At 39.5% G+C, this 16,340-nt stretch overlaps 2 protein-coding genes across 3 annotated transcripts; one reads left to right on the top strand and one right to left on the bottom strand.

Moving 5' to 3' along the window:
- Nucleotides 1–326: 326 nt before the first annotated feature.
- LOC119895235 (choline-phosphate cytidylyltransferase B-like) lies at nucleotides 327–6,781 on the bottom strand. The gene is made up of 8 exons (XM_038708197.1): nucleotides 6,570–6,781; nucleotides 5,290–5,389; nucleotides 4,764–4,880; nucleotides 3,938–4,089; nucleotides 3,746–3,824; nucleotides 3,509–3,651; nucleotides 3,219–3,407; nucleotides 327–1,133 (listed from the first exon to the last, which is right to left on the bottom strand). Exons 1-8 carry the CDS (start codon nucleotides 6,648–6,650, stop codon nucleotides 894–896), a joined length of 1,101 nt encoding a protein of 366 aa, XP_038564125.1. The 5' UTR covers nucleotides 6,651–6,781; the 3' UTR covers nucleotides 327–893.
- Nucleotides 6,782–7,422: 641 nt separating this feature from the next.
- Nucleotides 7,423–15,667, top strand: lipia (lipase, member Ia). 2 transcript variants are annotated; one of them, XM_038708194.1, is made up of 11 exons: nucleotides 7,423–8,752; nucleotides 9,489–9,572; nucleotides 10,794–11,173; nucleotides 11,272–11,380; nucleotides 13,571–13,672; nucleotides 13,819–13,908; nucleotides 13,997–14,113; nucleotides 14,430–14,519; nucleotides 14,717–14,825; nucleotides 14,942–15,115; nucleotides 15,266–15,667. In XM_038708194.1, the coding sequence occupies exons 2-11, from the start codon at nucleotides 9,515–9,517 to the stop codon at nucleotides 15,348–15,350; spliced, it is 1,314 nt and encodes a 437-aa protein (XP_038564122.1). In that variant the 5' UTR covers nucleotides 7,423–8,752; nucleotides 9,489–9,514; the 3' UTR covers nucleotides 15,351–15,667. The 2 variants fall into 2 exon arrangements, with proteins under 2 accessions (XP_038564122.1, XP_038564120.1); XM_038708192.1 differs by having other exon boundaries at nucleotides 7,429–8,752; nucleotides 13,997–14,164.
- Nucleotides 15,668–16,340: the final 673 nt, after the last annotated feature.

Genomic DNA, 16,340 nt, shown 5'->3' on the forward strand with positions numbered 1-16,340 from the left:
GATTTGACTACAGAGGTGTACGACGGCGTATTAAGGCCATTTTAGATATAAAAATTAGATGGGGGCTTAATAGTCCGAGAAAAAAATGATCTTCTCACATGAAAAGATCTTAGTTTGCAAATACTCAGCCACCTCCCAAGCTTACAGAAAGTGTGTTTTAATTTAGCACATTAAATTGCATGGACATTTGGGCTGATAATGACTTTCAGCCTGGAAAGTACCGCTCTGTATGGATGCAAAGAACGTATTAATACTCAGTGAAAGCACGTTTTGTGTTTAGCTACTAGACATGGAAGAACATGACAGAAAACAAGTCGCATCCAAACAAAATGTTAATGTTCTTTTTATTTTATTTGCAGTGAAGAAACATTGTGTATATTATGATATATTGCACTTGCAGGTGAATAAACCAGTAATAAATTACTTCCTTTTTTTGTTTAATCCATAGCATAGTTAGCATATGGGGTCATGTCCCCACCACATTTTGAAATGCCTGATTTTGTCCCCATCACTTTTTGAAAGCATTTGTTAAAAATGTTCTGAAAAATAGCTTGCACCAAGAAATGTAAAGACATTTTCACTGTAAATTGGAGCAGAAAATATCTCCAGAGTGTTTAATGCTCCAATTTTCTAGGGGGCAGAGGACCCCCAGACCTCGCTCTCATATTTTATTTCTTCAAAATAGTGTTCAAAGTCTTCTTGTCTTGTTCTCGTTCATCGTTACGTCTCATGACCCAAGTGTATCATCATACCCCTTATCTCAGCCCTTATGTCCCCACCATTTTTCAACACAAGGTGACACCCTTACTTAGACATATTATGTAGCCCACCAGATTAATGAGCCCAGATTAATAGCCTGTAAGACCAATAAAGATTACCAAAGCATGATGAACTCATTGTACATGTCTGCTGTATGTGGAGGCAGCTTTTAGAGAGGAGTGTGTCTCCGTTTCAGGTGAGGAGGGAGAGGATGGAGAGGAAGGAGGGGAGTGAGAGGAGGGGGATGGGGAGGAGGGGGAGGAGTCAGGAGAAACTGAGCGTCTTCTGGTGGGGCTGCTGCTAGGGGAGCCACGGGGTGAGGAGTAAGGTGACAGGGCCTGGAGCATACGGCCACTCCGCTCCTGGATCACATGCTAAACAAGGACAGGAAAGAGTTTTACTGTGTTGTAATGTGCTGCAATGGTACAATTCATTACATTGTGATAAAATACTCTGTGATCAGCTCATTGAACTCATTTAGTTGTGCATTATAGGTTATAATAACTTTTATTCTTAATTTGCAAGAAGAGGTGCATTGTAAAAACCATAGGCGGTCTTGGATGTTTTGGTGCCTTATGCTGGCCCCACACTAGAGGATAACTATAATCGCGGGGGTGTTCCCGATCCCAGGCTGGACGGAACAGATTATCGGCTCAAATGATCCTGTAATGTGAGGGGTTTACAGATATAATCTTGAGGTCACCGACTGGATCAGAGACTGCCCGGTTTCCAATCGTAAATATTTATTTATCATATTCTTTAATATAATCCATTTGGTCAAGCAAGCAGAGAGAGTTTTTCTACAGCTATAATAAGTGAGCTACTATTGTTACTAACCTTTATTTCATTGCCCTGGGAGCATGCTGTTTGCAGTGAGTGGGAGTTTTGTTGTACCTTGTCTTACCTTGTGCATTCACGCACAGTGAGTTTTTACATCCTGTTTAGGACCTATGTATGATACAAAAACGTCGACTTTACAATTCCTCCGAAGTTAGTTCCATTTATTATCTAATGGGATTTTTTCTGAAGTTGAATTAATTTAACAACTACGTTTATTATTATAATAGAAACACCACTGTGGTGCTGTTGGCTATGTTGTTATACCCTGTTCACAGTGGGCATGCTTTGATTTAATTACTTATTGATTATAACATTTCTAACTGGCAGATTGTGGCTAGCTGGGCGCTGCTGGTCTGTTTCCTTAGTTCAGCTATTCGTAGCTGGTTGGAAAATGGCTTCCCAAGTGTGTTTTTGCGATGCGAGCTGTTTTCCATCTGCGCCTGGACAGCTGGGAAAAATACATGTCAGACAAGTGGGTTCTGGCTACTGTGGCAACAAAAACAGAATCCAATTTCTGCAGGATCGCCCTCCCTATTTCAGGTACCATTTGACCGTGGTCAATGACAGGGCACAGACTTTAGCCAAAGAGATTTTAACCATCCTGCAAAAGGAGGCGATAAAGAGACCATGGTGTCTACAGATGCCTCCTTAACAGGCTTGGGTACAGTCTGGGAAGGCAGGATGGTGCAGTGTATATTCCAGGGATGGAGAATCGTGCAGCAGATCTCCTGTCGAGGACAGGCCCTCTCCCAGGCGAATGGAGGCTACATCCAGAGGTTGTAGCTCTACTATGGTCCCGTTTTGGCAGAGCTCAAACCAATCTGTTTGCATCAGCAGAAACAACTCATTGCGAGAGCTGGTTTACGCAGTGGGATCAAGGGACTTCCTTAGGCACGGATGCTATGTTACAAGAATGGGTGACAGGCTTGTTGTATGCGTACCCTCCACTGCATTTGCTGTGTCCTGCTTTCATGAGGCAGTTGGGGGAGTGTCCGTCAGGAGATACTCCTTAGTGTCTCACTTCATGAAGGACGTATACCGCCTGCAGCCAGGCAGGATGTTAAGAGCTCCACCATGGGATCTCCCTTGGTGTTGCAATCAGTGACTCAAGCCCCTTCTGAGAATCCCTCGTTCCTCCCTAATGTAGTGAACTCCCAGACAGCGAATAAAGTGTTATCATCTCATTTTAACCAGAATTGGCCTCTGCTATGGGCAGCATAGACCTACAAACACTGTGTCCAGTAAGGGTGTAAAAGGGTGTACTCGACACACTCTCCGCCACTGAGACGCTCACACTCACAGTTGTTTGTTTGTTACGTTACGATAACAAATTAGACTTTCCTGTATCTAAACAATGTCTATCACACTGGGTGGTCAACACCATTTCTCGTGCGTATGATGGGCAAAACTTTGTTGACAAAGCCATCATTCCATCATTCAAGGTAAGACTTTGGTCACGGTCATCATTCGGTCTCGTAGATCTATAGTTTTAGCTGAAACCTAATGTTATTAAAGGCTCTGTACTCTATTAAGCAGGGTATTCAGATGTTAATAACAACAGCCATCACATATAAGCTTCAATGAGTGTGTTGTATGGATTAATGTAAAAGTAAACATGCCCAGGCTCCATCGGGTCCAAAAAGCTCCAGGAAGTTGCCAATGAATTCTCGGGACTTCTCTTCCCACTTGTGGATGAGGTCTTGGCTCTTCTCTTCCACTCTGTAAACAAAGTGTTTGGACTTTTCCTCCACCGTACGGACCGTCTCTTTCATCTTGTCCACCTGGTTCTGGAGTCGGTATTTCTTGTCCTGTCAGTAAAAGACAAAGCATCAGTACATTTGTGATTTTTCTGTATTGTTCAAACATCAATATTCTCTTTATTAAATCAAAGAAATAGAATTTCACTAACATTAATGAATCCAACATTCAGTTCTCGGGCCGTGTAGCCTCTCTGCAGGTTGCGTCGAACATAGATGTCATAGTCTCGGACAATACGAGTGATCAGATCAGATGTGGAGATGCCTTCTGTCCTCTCAGTGGCAACAAACATTCCTGACATAAAAACATACATGATTAAAGTGAAATGACAAATGACGGAACTAGAATTCATTATGATGGTTACTTATATGAATATACACATCTTCACCTGCTTCCTTGATGTGCTTATAAACATCCTCTGATCCAGCAGAGGTGTACGGGATATCATCATGGGCCACAAAGTCAATCTGTGAGTGCAACATTACAGTGTTCATACTGATTGAACACCAGCTATCTTTGTTGTTGTCGCTGTGTGACATTGTAAGAAGCTGTGTATCCAGTGACTGCGTGAACCTTTGACCTTGTGTTTCTTGAGGAACTCTGTGGTAAGGGTCCAGGGAGCATCTCGCACCACCTCGTCAACATAGCGGCAGTGCCTCAGGGAGTCGTAGCGTTCATCCTCTGTCATCACCGTGTAGCCCTTAAACTTGTGGGTGAGTTCGTCACTGCAGACTAGAGACACAGATAGGGAAGACCTGTTACATAAACATGACTAAGCCTAAGTAAGACTTTATCTGGAATTACTTAACTGGGGGATTTGTCTCAAGATTTGGAAGCGGGCTCTCACCACTCACCCCTCCCTTTCCAAGTGCGAAGGAGAAGCTACTGTGGCCGACACGCTCTGTTGGCTCTTGTGCTGAATAATACGTGTGGTCCTCCATTTGTCCAAATTTCACTTTAATAAATGAGACAACTTCTACTACTAGTACTACTACTTCTTCTTCCTTCTTCTTCATACGTATTCAATGTAGTGACGAAACGCACTCTGCAGAGAAGTTTGTCCGTTTGGGATACTGTAGAAACATGGCGGCGCAAAATGGCTTCCATGTAAGAGGACCCGCTGTGTATGTAGGTAGAAATGGCTCATTCTAATTAAAACATAACGGTTCATCATGTAAGGTATTTATATACCACTGAATACATAGTTATTTATATTATATTGCATTTCTGTCAATAGTTCCTCCTAAATATTCCACACTGGACCTTTAAAGGCCATTTTGTTCCAAGATTAGGATTCCTGTTCAGTTAATGACACGCTGTCTAATTTATCCAGCATGTTTTAGTGCAGGGTTTTCTCAATCGTTTTCCTTTTAAAGCAGAGAGAGGGAGTAAGATCCATACATTACCTCCTACAATCAGGTACGTGTTGGGAAACACATTTTTGGCCTGCATCAGAGCTCGAGCATGCCCCGAATGGAAAAGATCAAAGATCCCATCAGCATAGACTCGTACCGGACGATGAGCTACAAAATAAGAAATATGAAAACATGTCTTTAAACACCAACATGACATTACAATACATCGCTTTCTGTGCAGATACCAATATCAGATCTGCTAATCAAGACCTTAATACTTATGTTCTGTTGCTAATTCTTTAGTCAAGTGGCGTGACTCATACCTGGAAAAAAGATCATAATACCAACCCTACAATCACACAGATAACAAGCAAAAACAATATTATACTAATAATTTAATCACTTTTTACAGCTGATGTTAGCTGATAACAGCATGATCAAGTTAGTAATTTTCTCTCTAGTCTTCCCTTATTCCTTGCTGCCACTATCTTAGACTAACAGGTTCTGAGGACATCCTCAGTTACATAGCTTACATAGCAAATAGCAATGGAAACAAAACACTATTAAGAAGTGTGACCTGGTGTACCCCTCCGTGCTTGGGCAATGGTCAGCTTTTCATTGGGGATCTCTGATTCGCAACCTGTAGACTTGGCAAAAGCAGCTGGCTCCCGCAGAGCCTGAATACAGAGACAAGAGAGAGGGGAAAACAGTACGTTTTTGATCAGATGCTGTATTTTTCCAGTTCAGTTCATCCATCATCTACACCACTTATCCTGTTCAGGGTCTCAGCACGACAGGAAAACTACAAACTAAACATGTTTCTATTATTTACAGACGAACATTGTTCCAGTTTACCCAAACTGCATTTGAACTGTAGGATGAAAACAAAGTGTCATTGCAGATATGAGCATTCCAGCACTGCAATATTAACAGTGTTAAAACATTAGGCGTTGTAAATTTGCATGGTGGGACTCCTCATAGATCTGACATGGTAAAAATAAGATAAACTAAGATAATCTAAGATAGATAAGTCAGATATAGATAATCTCAGCCCTCTTAAGTAATGAACCTCTTAATATGTCATGGACTTTGTGTTGTGTGTCGATACATATACGCAGCTTTATTTGCCGTGTTGTAAGGTATACTTTGAACTTTGATTCTGTTCAAATGCCTGGTGCTTCTTGTTCTGTGGTAAACTATAAGATTGTTTTGTTTTTCTGTTTTATTTTGGAGTACTTTGTCAATGCTAATATTTTTAGTCTGCTTCCATGCTTCATCTGTATTTTTGTCTCAGTCCTTATAGTTAGCTATGAATGCCCACTTTACTTTGGAAGTTAGAAGTCAAAATATAAATACATGGAGGCTTTTATACAATTCCATATTCAAGTGCCTTATGCACTTAAATTCCATACTTTGACTCAAACTTCTACATAAATTGCATCACAATATAAATACTTTAAGTTAAAGAATGATTTAATCTGTCATTTTGTATCATACTAAACAAGAGCTTACTATCCTTTGATATTAATATTGAAGACATAAATATGAGTCATGGTTACATCGTGCGATCCAGCTTATCAGTTAACTCTCCACTCCCAGGCACAAATCAACTAATCTCAGAGGAAAAGCTTAGGCCTACTTCTGTAATATTCAAAGCCTTTCACATATATACACAATATGAGTCTGTCTGATACATTGAAATTGTACCTATATTCGCTGTGTCTTCACTAAATTATGTCCAAATATTTTAGAAATTCAGAATCTCCTTTATGAGACTCAAATTTTTCACATGATTATTATTTGAAGTGTAAGAATAAACGTGGTGGACACGTTTCATATTAACAGAGCAGGACTTACTCTACGAGGGCCTCCTCTTTGGTTCCATGGGGCCTGTTGTTGCTGGGCGTTGCTGCCTCGGCCTCGTCTCCTTCCAGCCATACTGGATGTTCTGCTTCCTTGTCTACTAGCAACGACGGCACTCGCCTGTCGCTCCTCTCAGCTGGCCTTACAAGACAGCCCGTGTGTGTGTGTGTTTTTAAGTATACATCTCATTGGCCTGCCTGACCCTGATGACGGGAGAACAAAGTGAGCAAAGTTCAAACCACTCTAGAAAATGCATTCAGCAGTGTAGATTGCACCTCATCAATACTGGGCTTTTGAGGACTTTCTCTTTCTTCATGTACAGGGCAGTTTGTTGCAATATGATGTATGCAGCACTAGCTGAGGACTTTCTCTTTCTTCATGTACAGGGAAGTTTGTTGCAATACGATGTATGCAGCACTAGCTTCAGTAAGCCTGGGCTGAAAAAGACAACACATCTAAACAATCACACAAAACCATATTATACTCAATCTTAAATACATTAACACATACAAAAATACTTGTGATAGCATTTATGTAAAAATATAAAATGAATTTTTAGCTACACTAGCTGCTTTGGTTGATCAGTTCACCACCTTATTTTAGACTGAAAAATCTCAAAAATTACTTTTGTAAACATTATAATTGGGTCAAATGAGCAAATACCTGCAAACGACATTCACATCAGCCTCAATTGTACTTTGTGTTTAGTGCAACTTTTAGCATGCCAATATGCTAACGTACAATATACCTGAAAAAAATGTTTGCATTTTAATTATGGGCCTGTTGGAGATTGTATGAAAATTATTGGGGTGGAGAGGGGGGTTGATTAATAACGAATTTTAGTTTGACCCTCCCATTGACTTAGAACAAACTGCCCTCCAGCAAACTTCTCATAACAATATATTAATAGCCAACATAACAAAATGTTGAAAAGGAGAGCCACTCTAATTTTTAATCAAGCGTTTCTATAGAAATGGTAATTATAGCCACCCAATAAGTGAAGCCTGAACTATATGAAAAATGAAGTCCTCTGTTGTGAGACTGTTGCCCTCTGCATATGGCCAAAGACCATAAAAGCTATATTTTTATGAAACTATTAGATTTTATATAGAATGAATATTACAAGGTAAGGCTGGAATAAAATATACATCTGGTATGAGGAAAAGACCCTCCTCTGCTCTCCCAAAAAAGTTACATAACCCTCCCCCTTTCTTCTGAAGTTTGAAGTTATCTCTTTTATCTTTATCTTCATTCTTTTCAAGAAGAAACTTTACACATCAATCAAGACCTTTTCAAGTGAGAGACAGCTGATAGTAACAGAGAAAAAATGAAGTAAGGATTCACACTAAATTAAAGATTCAGTCAACACCAACAGCAAATGGACCTCAAGAACCACAAATGACACCATCAACTCCCGCTTTATTTATTTTTTTGTTCGCATTTAAAAAAAATACAATTATTATAAAACAAATGATAGGACAGACCAGAGATAGATGTAACATTTTTTTACATTTCGGTCTGTATCTCGGTGCTCCTTTAATCCAGTGCATTCAAAATGTGATACAATCTAGTTACATGTGTCTGCTATTAAATGGTGTAACATATCCTGGGTGAAATGTAACATTCACTAGCAACAGAAATAATTAATATTAATTTTAATTATAATTATTTATTGATGATCGAAACAGAAAGATGTACAAGGCTTGCAGTTGCAGAATAGACATTTGAAAGCGTTGTGGGGAAGCTGTGAGGGAAATCCACATTCTGCACATTATACTGCATACTAATCAATATTTTAGGGACATTTTGAGTTAAAATTATATAGTATAATTTGTTGTGCAACTTCTTAAAAAGGTCACTTTTTACTGACTCCAGGTAATTTTGATGTGAAATATTCCTTTATGCTAAAGTTGTTTTTGCAGATTTAAGACAAGTTCAACTGAAACATAAGAAACCGGTTGGACTACACAGGAACCAGGAGTGACTTAAGGGGAATGTTCCACCTGTGAACACAATGACCTGGGGCAAGGGGTGTGGTTATCCTTGTGAGAAAATGTAGGGCGGGAGTATTGCTTTGCTATTCCTTCCCTCACTTCCTGAAGTGAACACTGTCCAAATAAGTGGCGTTACAGAGGATAACCTGTAATATTCTGGAACTTTGACACACCAGGCCAAAGGTAAGACTCTGATAGCAGTCAAGACATGTTGTACTTTCTCTTTGTTGTCAAATGTGTTAAGTTAATTTTAAGGAAGACACTGAATTTATACATGTAGTTGCAACACATATTGTAGCAAAAGAATTTAGTCTCGGATAGACCAGTTTTCAGTTTCACTTATAATCACAGTGTCACTGGGCAAGATTACTCACAGTGGATAAATCAAGAAGCTCATTTTGAGCCTGCAAGTTACCTAAATGGCACCAATAATATAAATTATTTGTTTCCCACTCATTCATGACCAGTTTGTTTACATTGGAAAGTAAGTAGAATACTTATTTATTTGGCTCTGTCCAGTGAGACTCGCATCCAGAACTGAAATGGCTCAAGATATGAAACTACAGTATGTGGGGGAAAATACAGTATCATTGTCGGAGAAAATTCTCAAGGGTTTGGACAGTGTTCTTGCGCAAGGGAAAAGTTGACCAACAGGGGTTCCAGTCAGAAAGTCTTCCTGCCAGAAGGCCTTACTACTTGGTGAGGTTTCGCCACCAAAACTATTTAGCTTTAAGGAGAAAGCCTTTTTGCCAGAAAGTTCTGAAGGCTAACTTCTCCCACGTGCAGTGTACTCCTTGTGTTGCTGTGTCTGTTTATCTTTGGGTTCAAATGATTTGCTAGTTAATTATACTACAGGCCAAGTAATGTCTGACTGATGTAATTGTATGTAATGGTCTGACCCTGAAAACTCTGTCTGCAGATTATATGCACGTGCTGGTGTAAAGCATGTTCCTGTGGCAATATCTGACTCTGCTCCTGCTGATACCTGTTCAAATATGCAAAGGTAAAGACCAAAACATAACATGTAAATGTATGTACACAAAAACACAAAGTCACTTTTGTCAAGGATTGTTTAGCAACTTATGGGAAACAGGCAACATTTGAGGAACTGAATCATATTTGGAAAACCAACATGTTTGAGCAAATGGCCTTCATTGTGGTTTGCAAAAACCAATAACACTATGTAGACCTATGACCTCTCAGCTGATATACTTACATGCAGCCATGCTATGTTGATTTGTGTAAATTCACATCTATTGTGTAACAGTTCCTGAGAACAGCTGATGGCAGTTCTTTAACATAAAGCCACTGTCCCATCTCAGTATAATTTAATGCACCTGTTCATTTGTGTGCTGTTTATTTAGGAAGTTCTGTCAGCAATAAAATGTTTGCACAAGGTGCGGTCAATTTCAAGCGAAACAAATCAATCTATATCACTACCAGTTAGATGAAAATCAATATCTTGTTGTAAACGCATTCCATTTGCTTAGCAGACTGCTAATAGAAGCAGAGGTTGTTTTGTTTTTTAAAGTCTTCATTATTATTGGTTGTTTTGCTCAATTATCATGTGGTTTGGAAGCTGGCACTGGCATAATCTAAACTCTAAAATCTTTTTGCTGAATTGTCAGATTGTTCAATGCCACTGAATGAAGCAACACACTCCATAGTCTGTCTCGCGTATCACTATTTTTTTGGATGGATTGTTATATGCTGTATTCAGTCATCACTTCAGTCTTTACTACTCCTCCTGACATGATTGGTGGGTTGGTTCAACTAATGTTAACCACATGTTCTGCTATTCTAAGGCTCTATATAAATAATGTCAGTGATCTTCTTGATGCGAATTGTCTGCATTTATTATATATTTTGGTTGACTTGGTCCACAAACCCTGACAGAGTCTATTACATGTCAGCTTCATTCATAACTCTGTGTGTGCTAAACTTTCTGCTTTCCGAGTCAAACTTGTGCATGACATGCCTGTCTTTAGGGGGCGAAGCTGTTTTTGAAAAACAGTTCCATTTAATACTCCCACACTGACTCGTATATGGAAATTATGTCACTGACATTGGCAGAAACTTTGGAAGATAAGTCACTGAATATTTAATGGTTATGCAGTCTTTTCTGAGCAATGCTTCTTAAAAAAAATGTTTAATGTCTCATTTATTCTTCTTTGCCCACTACACAAATACACCTTTCTCTGTCTATTCCTTTTCTTCTCACCAGCACTCCCAGAGCAGAGATGTGCTGAATTTACGGATCTAAATCTTGGTCACGCATTTATTGGAACCAGCCTCACAATCAGGTTGTTGCTGCACACCAGGGATAATCCCTCCTGTGGTACACTGATGTCCCACACCAACCTGTCTGCCCATCCTCAGTTTAACTTGTCCAGACCCACCACCTTCATCATTCATGGGTATCGGCCCACGGGATCTCCGCCAATTTGGGTACATAACGCAACAGAGCTGCTGCTGGCCAGGAATGATATTAACGTCATAGTAGTCGACTGGAACCGCGGAGCTACTAATATGAATTATTTCACGGCAGTGGAGAACACACGCAAGGCAGCTGACAACCTCACTACTTTCATTGAAAAGATGCAGGTATGACATGTATCTGATACTCTCTGTGACTATCACTACTGTGTCTAGATAGAAATATCAAGACTGTGTTGTGTGTAATAAATAACCGATCTTTTCAGGAACATGGTGCTTCTCTGAGCTCCATCCACATGATCGGAGTCAGTCTCGGGGCTCATATATCCGGCTTTATAGGGGCCAAGTTAAATGGGTCAATTGGAAGAATTACAGGTAAGTGTGTGAAGATGCTGGCACATTTAAATTCATTTTCACCATCTTAATATTTGTAATAGAAGTATGATATCTAGAATTTAATTTTTAAAATAATTATGAATATTGTCTAGATTTATGGACTGTGAACTGTTTGTCTCAAAACTAAAACAAACCCCTCAGCTATAGGACAGCAGCTGGTATGGTCTGGTGTGGAAGTTGCCATAGTTCATTGCCAAACAGCACAATAATATAATCATTTGCACTTTAAAACAATTGTGCCAAAATCTTTGTTTTCTTATGTCACAAAGCCAGCAAAGTAGCAAATTTTCTAGGAATTTTCCTAGAGTTGAATGTTGACACCATTGTACATAAAACGAAATACCGCAGATATTGCCCTCCTGCATTTAGTTTAGTTGCACAACCTTTGGCACTTTGGCACAGGTATAAACATTACAATTTTGGGAACTTAGCTGAGATGCTTATCAAGGACATTTAAAGAACAACTGAACTAACCTCATCCCAGACTAGATCTGCGAACTGCTGAACAGCACCTATTTCCACTACAATGGGGTATTCTGCAGACAGAACCATGGTTGTGCCATTGGCTCACCAGTATCTCCTATTGTAGCCAACATCTACATGGAAGAAGTAGAACAAAGGAACAGTGCTGAGCCACAGGTGCAGATTTGTGGATGACACATGGGTCAAAATTAAAACCCAAGAAGCCTTCACTGATCAACTCGGTGGACAGTAACATCAAGCTCAGCAACAACAGCTTGGCCTTCTTGGACTGTGCCATGCACATTGAAGAGGACAGAAGCCTCCATTTTGGAGTATTGAAACCCCACACATAAAGGCCAACAGTTATTCTTTGAACCCCACGACCCACACCACACCACAGGGGATGAGGAAAAGCAGATTGGGATTACATACATGTCTGGAGTAAAAGAGAATCTCCAGGAGGATTTTCAACAAACACCACATGTGTTTTTTAAACCCAGCAACACGTTACTGGTCCACCCAAAAAACCACACACCCAAACATAAGAAAACCAATCTAGAGTATGCTGTCCAATGCAGTGAGGAATGCACACACCTATACATTGGGGAAACCAAATGACCACTACACAAATGCATATTTCAACACAGAAGGGCTAACTCATCAGGTCAAGACTTGGCTGTTTATCTACACCTGAAGGACAAGGGACACTCTTTCAACAATGTACATATTCTGGGCAGGGAGAACAGATTGTTTCAAAGAGGACTGAAGGAAGCCATCTACACAAGAGTAGAGAAACCATCTCTCAAATGGGAAGGAGGTCTGACACAACTTATCCCCCGCCTACAATGCTGTCCTTTCATCCCTTCCCAGGAGATTGAACAAACACTTACTGTCCTCATGTGACCATGCCAATGATGGTTGTTCACACTTGGCCTTAGGTGACTCTACCACCATACCAATTGTCATTACAACAGCCAGGAGCACTAACAAGCACTAATGATTGTTAAAGAATATATTGTGAGCCAGGTTTGTTTGTGATGAAGACGTTTTGACATAGAATGCCAACACCAAATCTGTCTTGAAGTATCTTCAGCCAATCCAATGCCTTAGATTTAACTCACCTTGGATAACTATGACCTGGATGACTGAGAATGTTCATGGACAGCAACATTAATAGCAGCAATATCACAGTTCAGATTTTGGTTCATGTGAACGGTCCTGATCAGCAGTTTCGATGATTCCACCTGAAAGCACTGGAGAGGATTGTAAGGTGAAGACGGTGCCTGTGGTGACAGTGAAGTGCAGAACTACAGATATCTAGGTCAGCACTGCTGGAAAGGAGTGTCAAGTACAAAAATATCGAGGGGGGGGGGGGGGGAGCAGGTCTAGGTGTCTGGAGAGTTTCTGTAAAGTGTTTGGTCATATAAAACTGAAAACGGATATAATGGTATTAAAAAAAAAAGAGAACAGTACTGATTTGTCTGTCAAACGTTTGTTCAACGTTCAAGTAATCAGGATATAGTGCAGAGCAGCAGTAGGCTAATCATTTTAGAAAAGTCAAGTCAGTAAAGGTCAAGATACCCAAATCTTTACAATAAGGAGAACAGTTAAGGTGCCCAAGCCTGCTATTTTAGCTCCCACCAGCTAATGTTGGGTTTGAGGTTAAGCTTGAACCTCTACTGAGGTCTGTTGATGTGATGTTTGCAGCTCTGGATCCTGCTGGGCCTCAGTTCACTGGCACTCCTCCAGAGGACCGCCTGGACTCCACAGATGCCCAGTTTGTGGACGTCCTGCACACAGACATAGATGGTCAGTTTTTACTGAAATACTGTATTATGTTTATTCAGTCTTTTATAATTGTTTAAAATGTGTATGTAAGTTCTTTTGTTTTTTACATACAAAAATATACAGATGATGAAATTATTGTAGTTGTCATGTGCTGACTGTGTTCACAGCCCTCGGCTACAGAAAACCTTTGGGTCACATTGATTTCTATGCTAATGGAGGAACAGACCAACCTGGCTGCCCAAAGACCATCTTTTCTGGTAAGGTTAATTTTTGTTCAATTTATACATTTTATGAAATGGAACATTTCCGTTTGGTAACAATGCCCCTTTTTTCCTACCCAATTAGGAGGATCCTATTTTAAATGTGACCACCAGAGATCAGTGTTGCTCTACCTTGACTCTGTGAATCAGACATGTGCCAGCAAGGCCATCCCCTGCTCCTCCTATGAAGACTTTCTGGATGGTAACTGCTTGAACTGTGAAAGTTTTGGTGCTGCTGGATGTCCTGTCTTTGGTTGGTACACTAATCTCTTAGACTTGAAGAATGGACATTGTTTTAGTTTTCACTGAATATTATGTCTTAATCTGATGGTCAGTTATAAAAATCAATTTACACACAATTTCATGTGCAAGTTAGATGGGTTTCAATAGAAAAAATGACATGAATGCAATATTTAACAATACTGTTAATGGAAGGACTTATAATGGCGTTTTTTATTTCTTCAGAATTTAGTGTGTTATTGTTGTAAATCTGACCCAGCTGTTTCACTAAAATTCAGGTTATGACGTCACAGAGTGGAAAGATGTCCTGCTGAGGCTGGGCCAAACAACAACGTACTTCACCACAAATGCAAAGTCTCCATTCTGCAGTAATTAACACAACACTAATAATCTTAACATCTGACAGTATTTGATGATTTGACAGCCAAAATAGGTCATAAATGGTTTATTCTGACTTTACTCTTAAATGTTACTTTTATGAGCTTTAACAGTTATAAGAGTATAATTTTATTTCAAAATGGCAGACATCTTGTGATTGAAAGAAAATGTTAATGTCCTCTCTCAGTGACAGACTATATGGTGGACGTGATGATATGGAACATGGACGTGCGCTGGGGATACATTACTGTTAAACTTCACAGTAATGGTGTAGAAGCAGTGGCGACCATTGACCAGTAAGTCTTCACTTTGCTTACTTCAGTAGCAAATGACAAATATTTCACCACAACTTCTCTTGGTCCATCAGTTGCTGCTTTCTCACAGTAATGTCGGGATTTGTTTTCCAAATCAGTAAAGCTGCAGAGTTCAAGAGGTACACAGAAACCAGGTTGTTTGCCCAGTTTGACAAAGACATTCTCTCAGTGAAAGAGGTCTCTCTCAAATTCTCCACTGGGAATGTATTCAAGCCAAAATATAAGCTTCGTGTTCTCCGTATTCGTCTGACACACCTGGGACGCAAGGACAGGTATGCAATAAATAAAGATTTTTTTCAAATGTGTAATATCTTTAATACACTTTGTTTATTTTATTGAAAGTGAAAACAGCAAAAATTATAAGTAAGCACTTAATTCTTCCAGCTCTAGATTTACAGTAATGTTGACTCTGTCCGTCACAGGCCTCTCTGTCGATATGACGTCCTTCTCAAGGAGAACAAAGAAGTTACCTTCAGGCCCATTCCCTGTGAAGAATCCAACTTCTGAGACAGAATCCGACTTCATCTCAAGAAATACCACTGCTCTTACTGGAAATGATTCCACTGACTTTTCAATACAATCCTTAAAAAGCACTGGATTCTTCACTTATGTTCCAGAAGATACTTCCTCAAACAAATGTTGTTGTTTTTTAACATGACATTACTAGAAACTATTTATTTGTGTATATTAGATTATTTAGATTATGACAATAATATAACTATTAATACAATCTCAAGTCAATAATGCTTGCCCTGCACAACTGATGAATTAACTGACCGCTTGGTCAGTCAGTTTTTGTACCATTAAAAATAATTCTCCCTTTAGTATGCCTTTATTCCTTACTGACACTAGCTGGGACTGACAGGATCTGAGGACACTCTTAGTTGCAAAACATTTACAGTAGCAGTGGAAACAAGGCAATTGTAAAGTTCCCAGTTTACCTAAACTGCATGGACAACAGTGGTATTGCAGAGTTGAGAATTCAAGCACTATAATATTAATATTGTTATTTTTATTTTAATAAAACATTAGGTGTTGGACATTTGCAGGTTGAGACTCCTAACTAAATTTAACATGGTAAAAGAAGATATCCCAGATAATCTTTTAATATCTTCAAGTCAGTTGTGATTAACCTCAACCCCCTTATGTAATGAGCTTCTCAATATGTCATGGACTTTGTGCCGGGTGTCAATACAAATACGTAGAGTAAGGTATACTTTGAACTCTGATTCTGCTCATGTCTGGTGCTTGTTGTGCTGTGGTATAATATAAGATTGTTTTTTGTCTTTTGAAATGACCAGGGGTTCAATTCAATTTTATTTATATAGCGCCAAATCACAACAGTTATCTCACAGCGTTTTTAATAAAAGAGCAGGTCTAGACCATACTCTATGATGTTATTTACAGAAGCCCAACAATTCCCACCAAGAGCAAGCACTAGGCGACAGAGGCAAAGAAAAACTTCCTTTTAAGAGGCAGAAACCTCGAGCAGAACCA

The sequence above is a fragment of the Micropterus salmoides genome, unplaced genomic scaffold (assembly GCF_014851395.1).
Source record: "Micropterus salmoides isolate LMB-PRFRI ecotype aquatic unplaced genomic scaffold, ASM1485139v1 Ms_hic_scaffold_9, whole genome shotgun sequence".
Lineage (NCBI taxonomy): Eukaryota > Metazoa > Chordata > Actinopteri > Centrarchiformes > Centrarchidae > Micropterus > Micropterus salmoides.

Excerpts from the sequence above, each read along its gene's own strand:
- LOC119895235 (XM_038708197.1), bottom strand. The coding sequence starts at position 6,650 with ATGGCTGGAAGGAGACGAGGCCGAGGCAGCAACGCCCAGCAACAACAG. Across the intron at positions 3,408-3,508 it reads TGAATGTTGGATTCATTAAT|GACAAGAAATACCGACTCCA; the intron begins GTTAGTGAAATT and ends TTTTACTGACAG. Across the intron at positions 1,134-3,218 it reads TTGGACCCGATGGAGCCTGG|CATGTGATCCAGGAGCGGAG; the intron begins GCATGTTTACTT and ends GTCCTTGTTTAG.
- lipia (XM_038708192.1), top strand. The coding sequence starts at position 9,515 with ATGTTCCTGTGGCAATATCTGACTCTGCTCCTGCTGATACCTGTTCAA. Across the intron at positions 11,174-11,271 it reads CTTTCATTGAAAAGATGCAG|GAACATGGTGCTTCTCTGAG; the intron begins GTATGACATGTA and ends CGATCTTTTCAG. Across the intron at positions 14,520-14,716 it reads TGCAAAGTCTCCATTCTGCA|TGACAGACTATATGGTGGAC; the intron begins GTAATTAACACA and ends GTCCTCTCTCAG.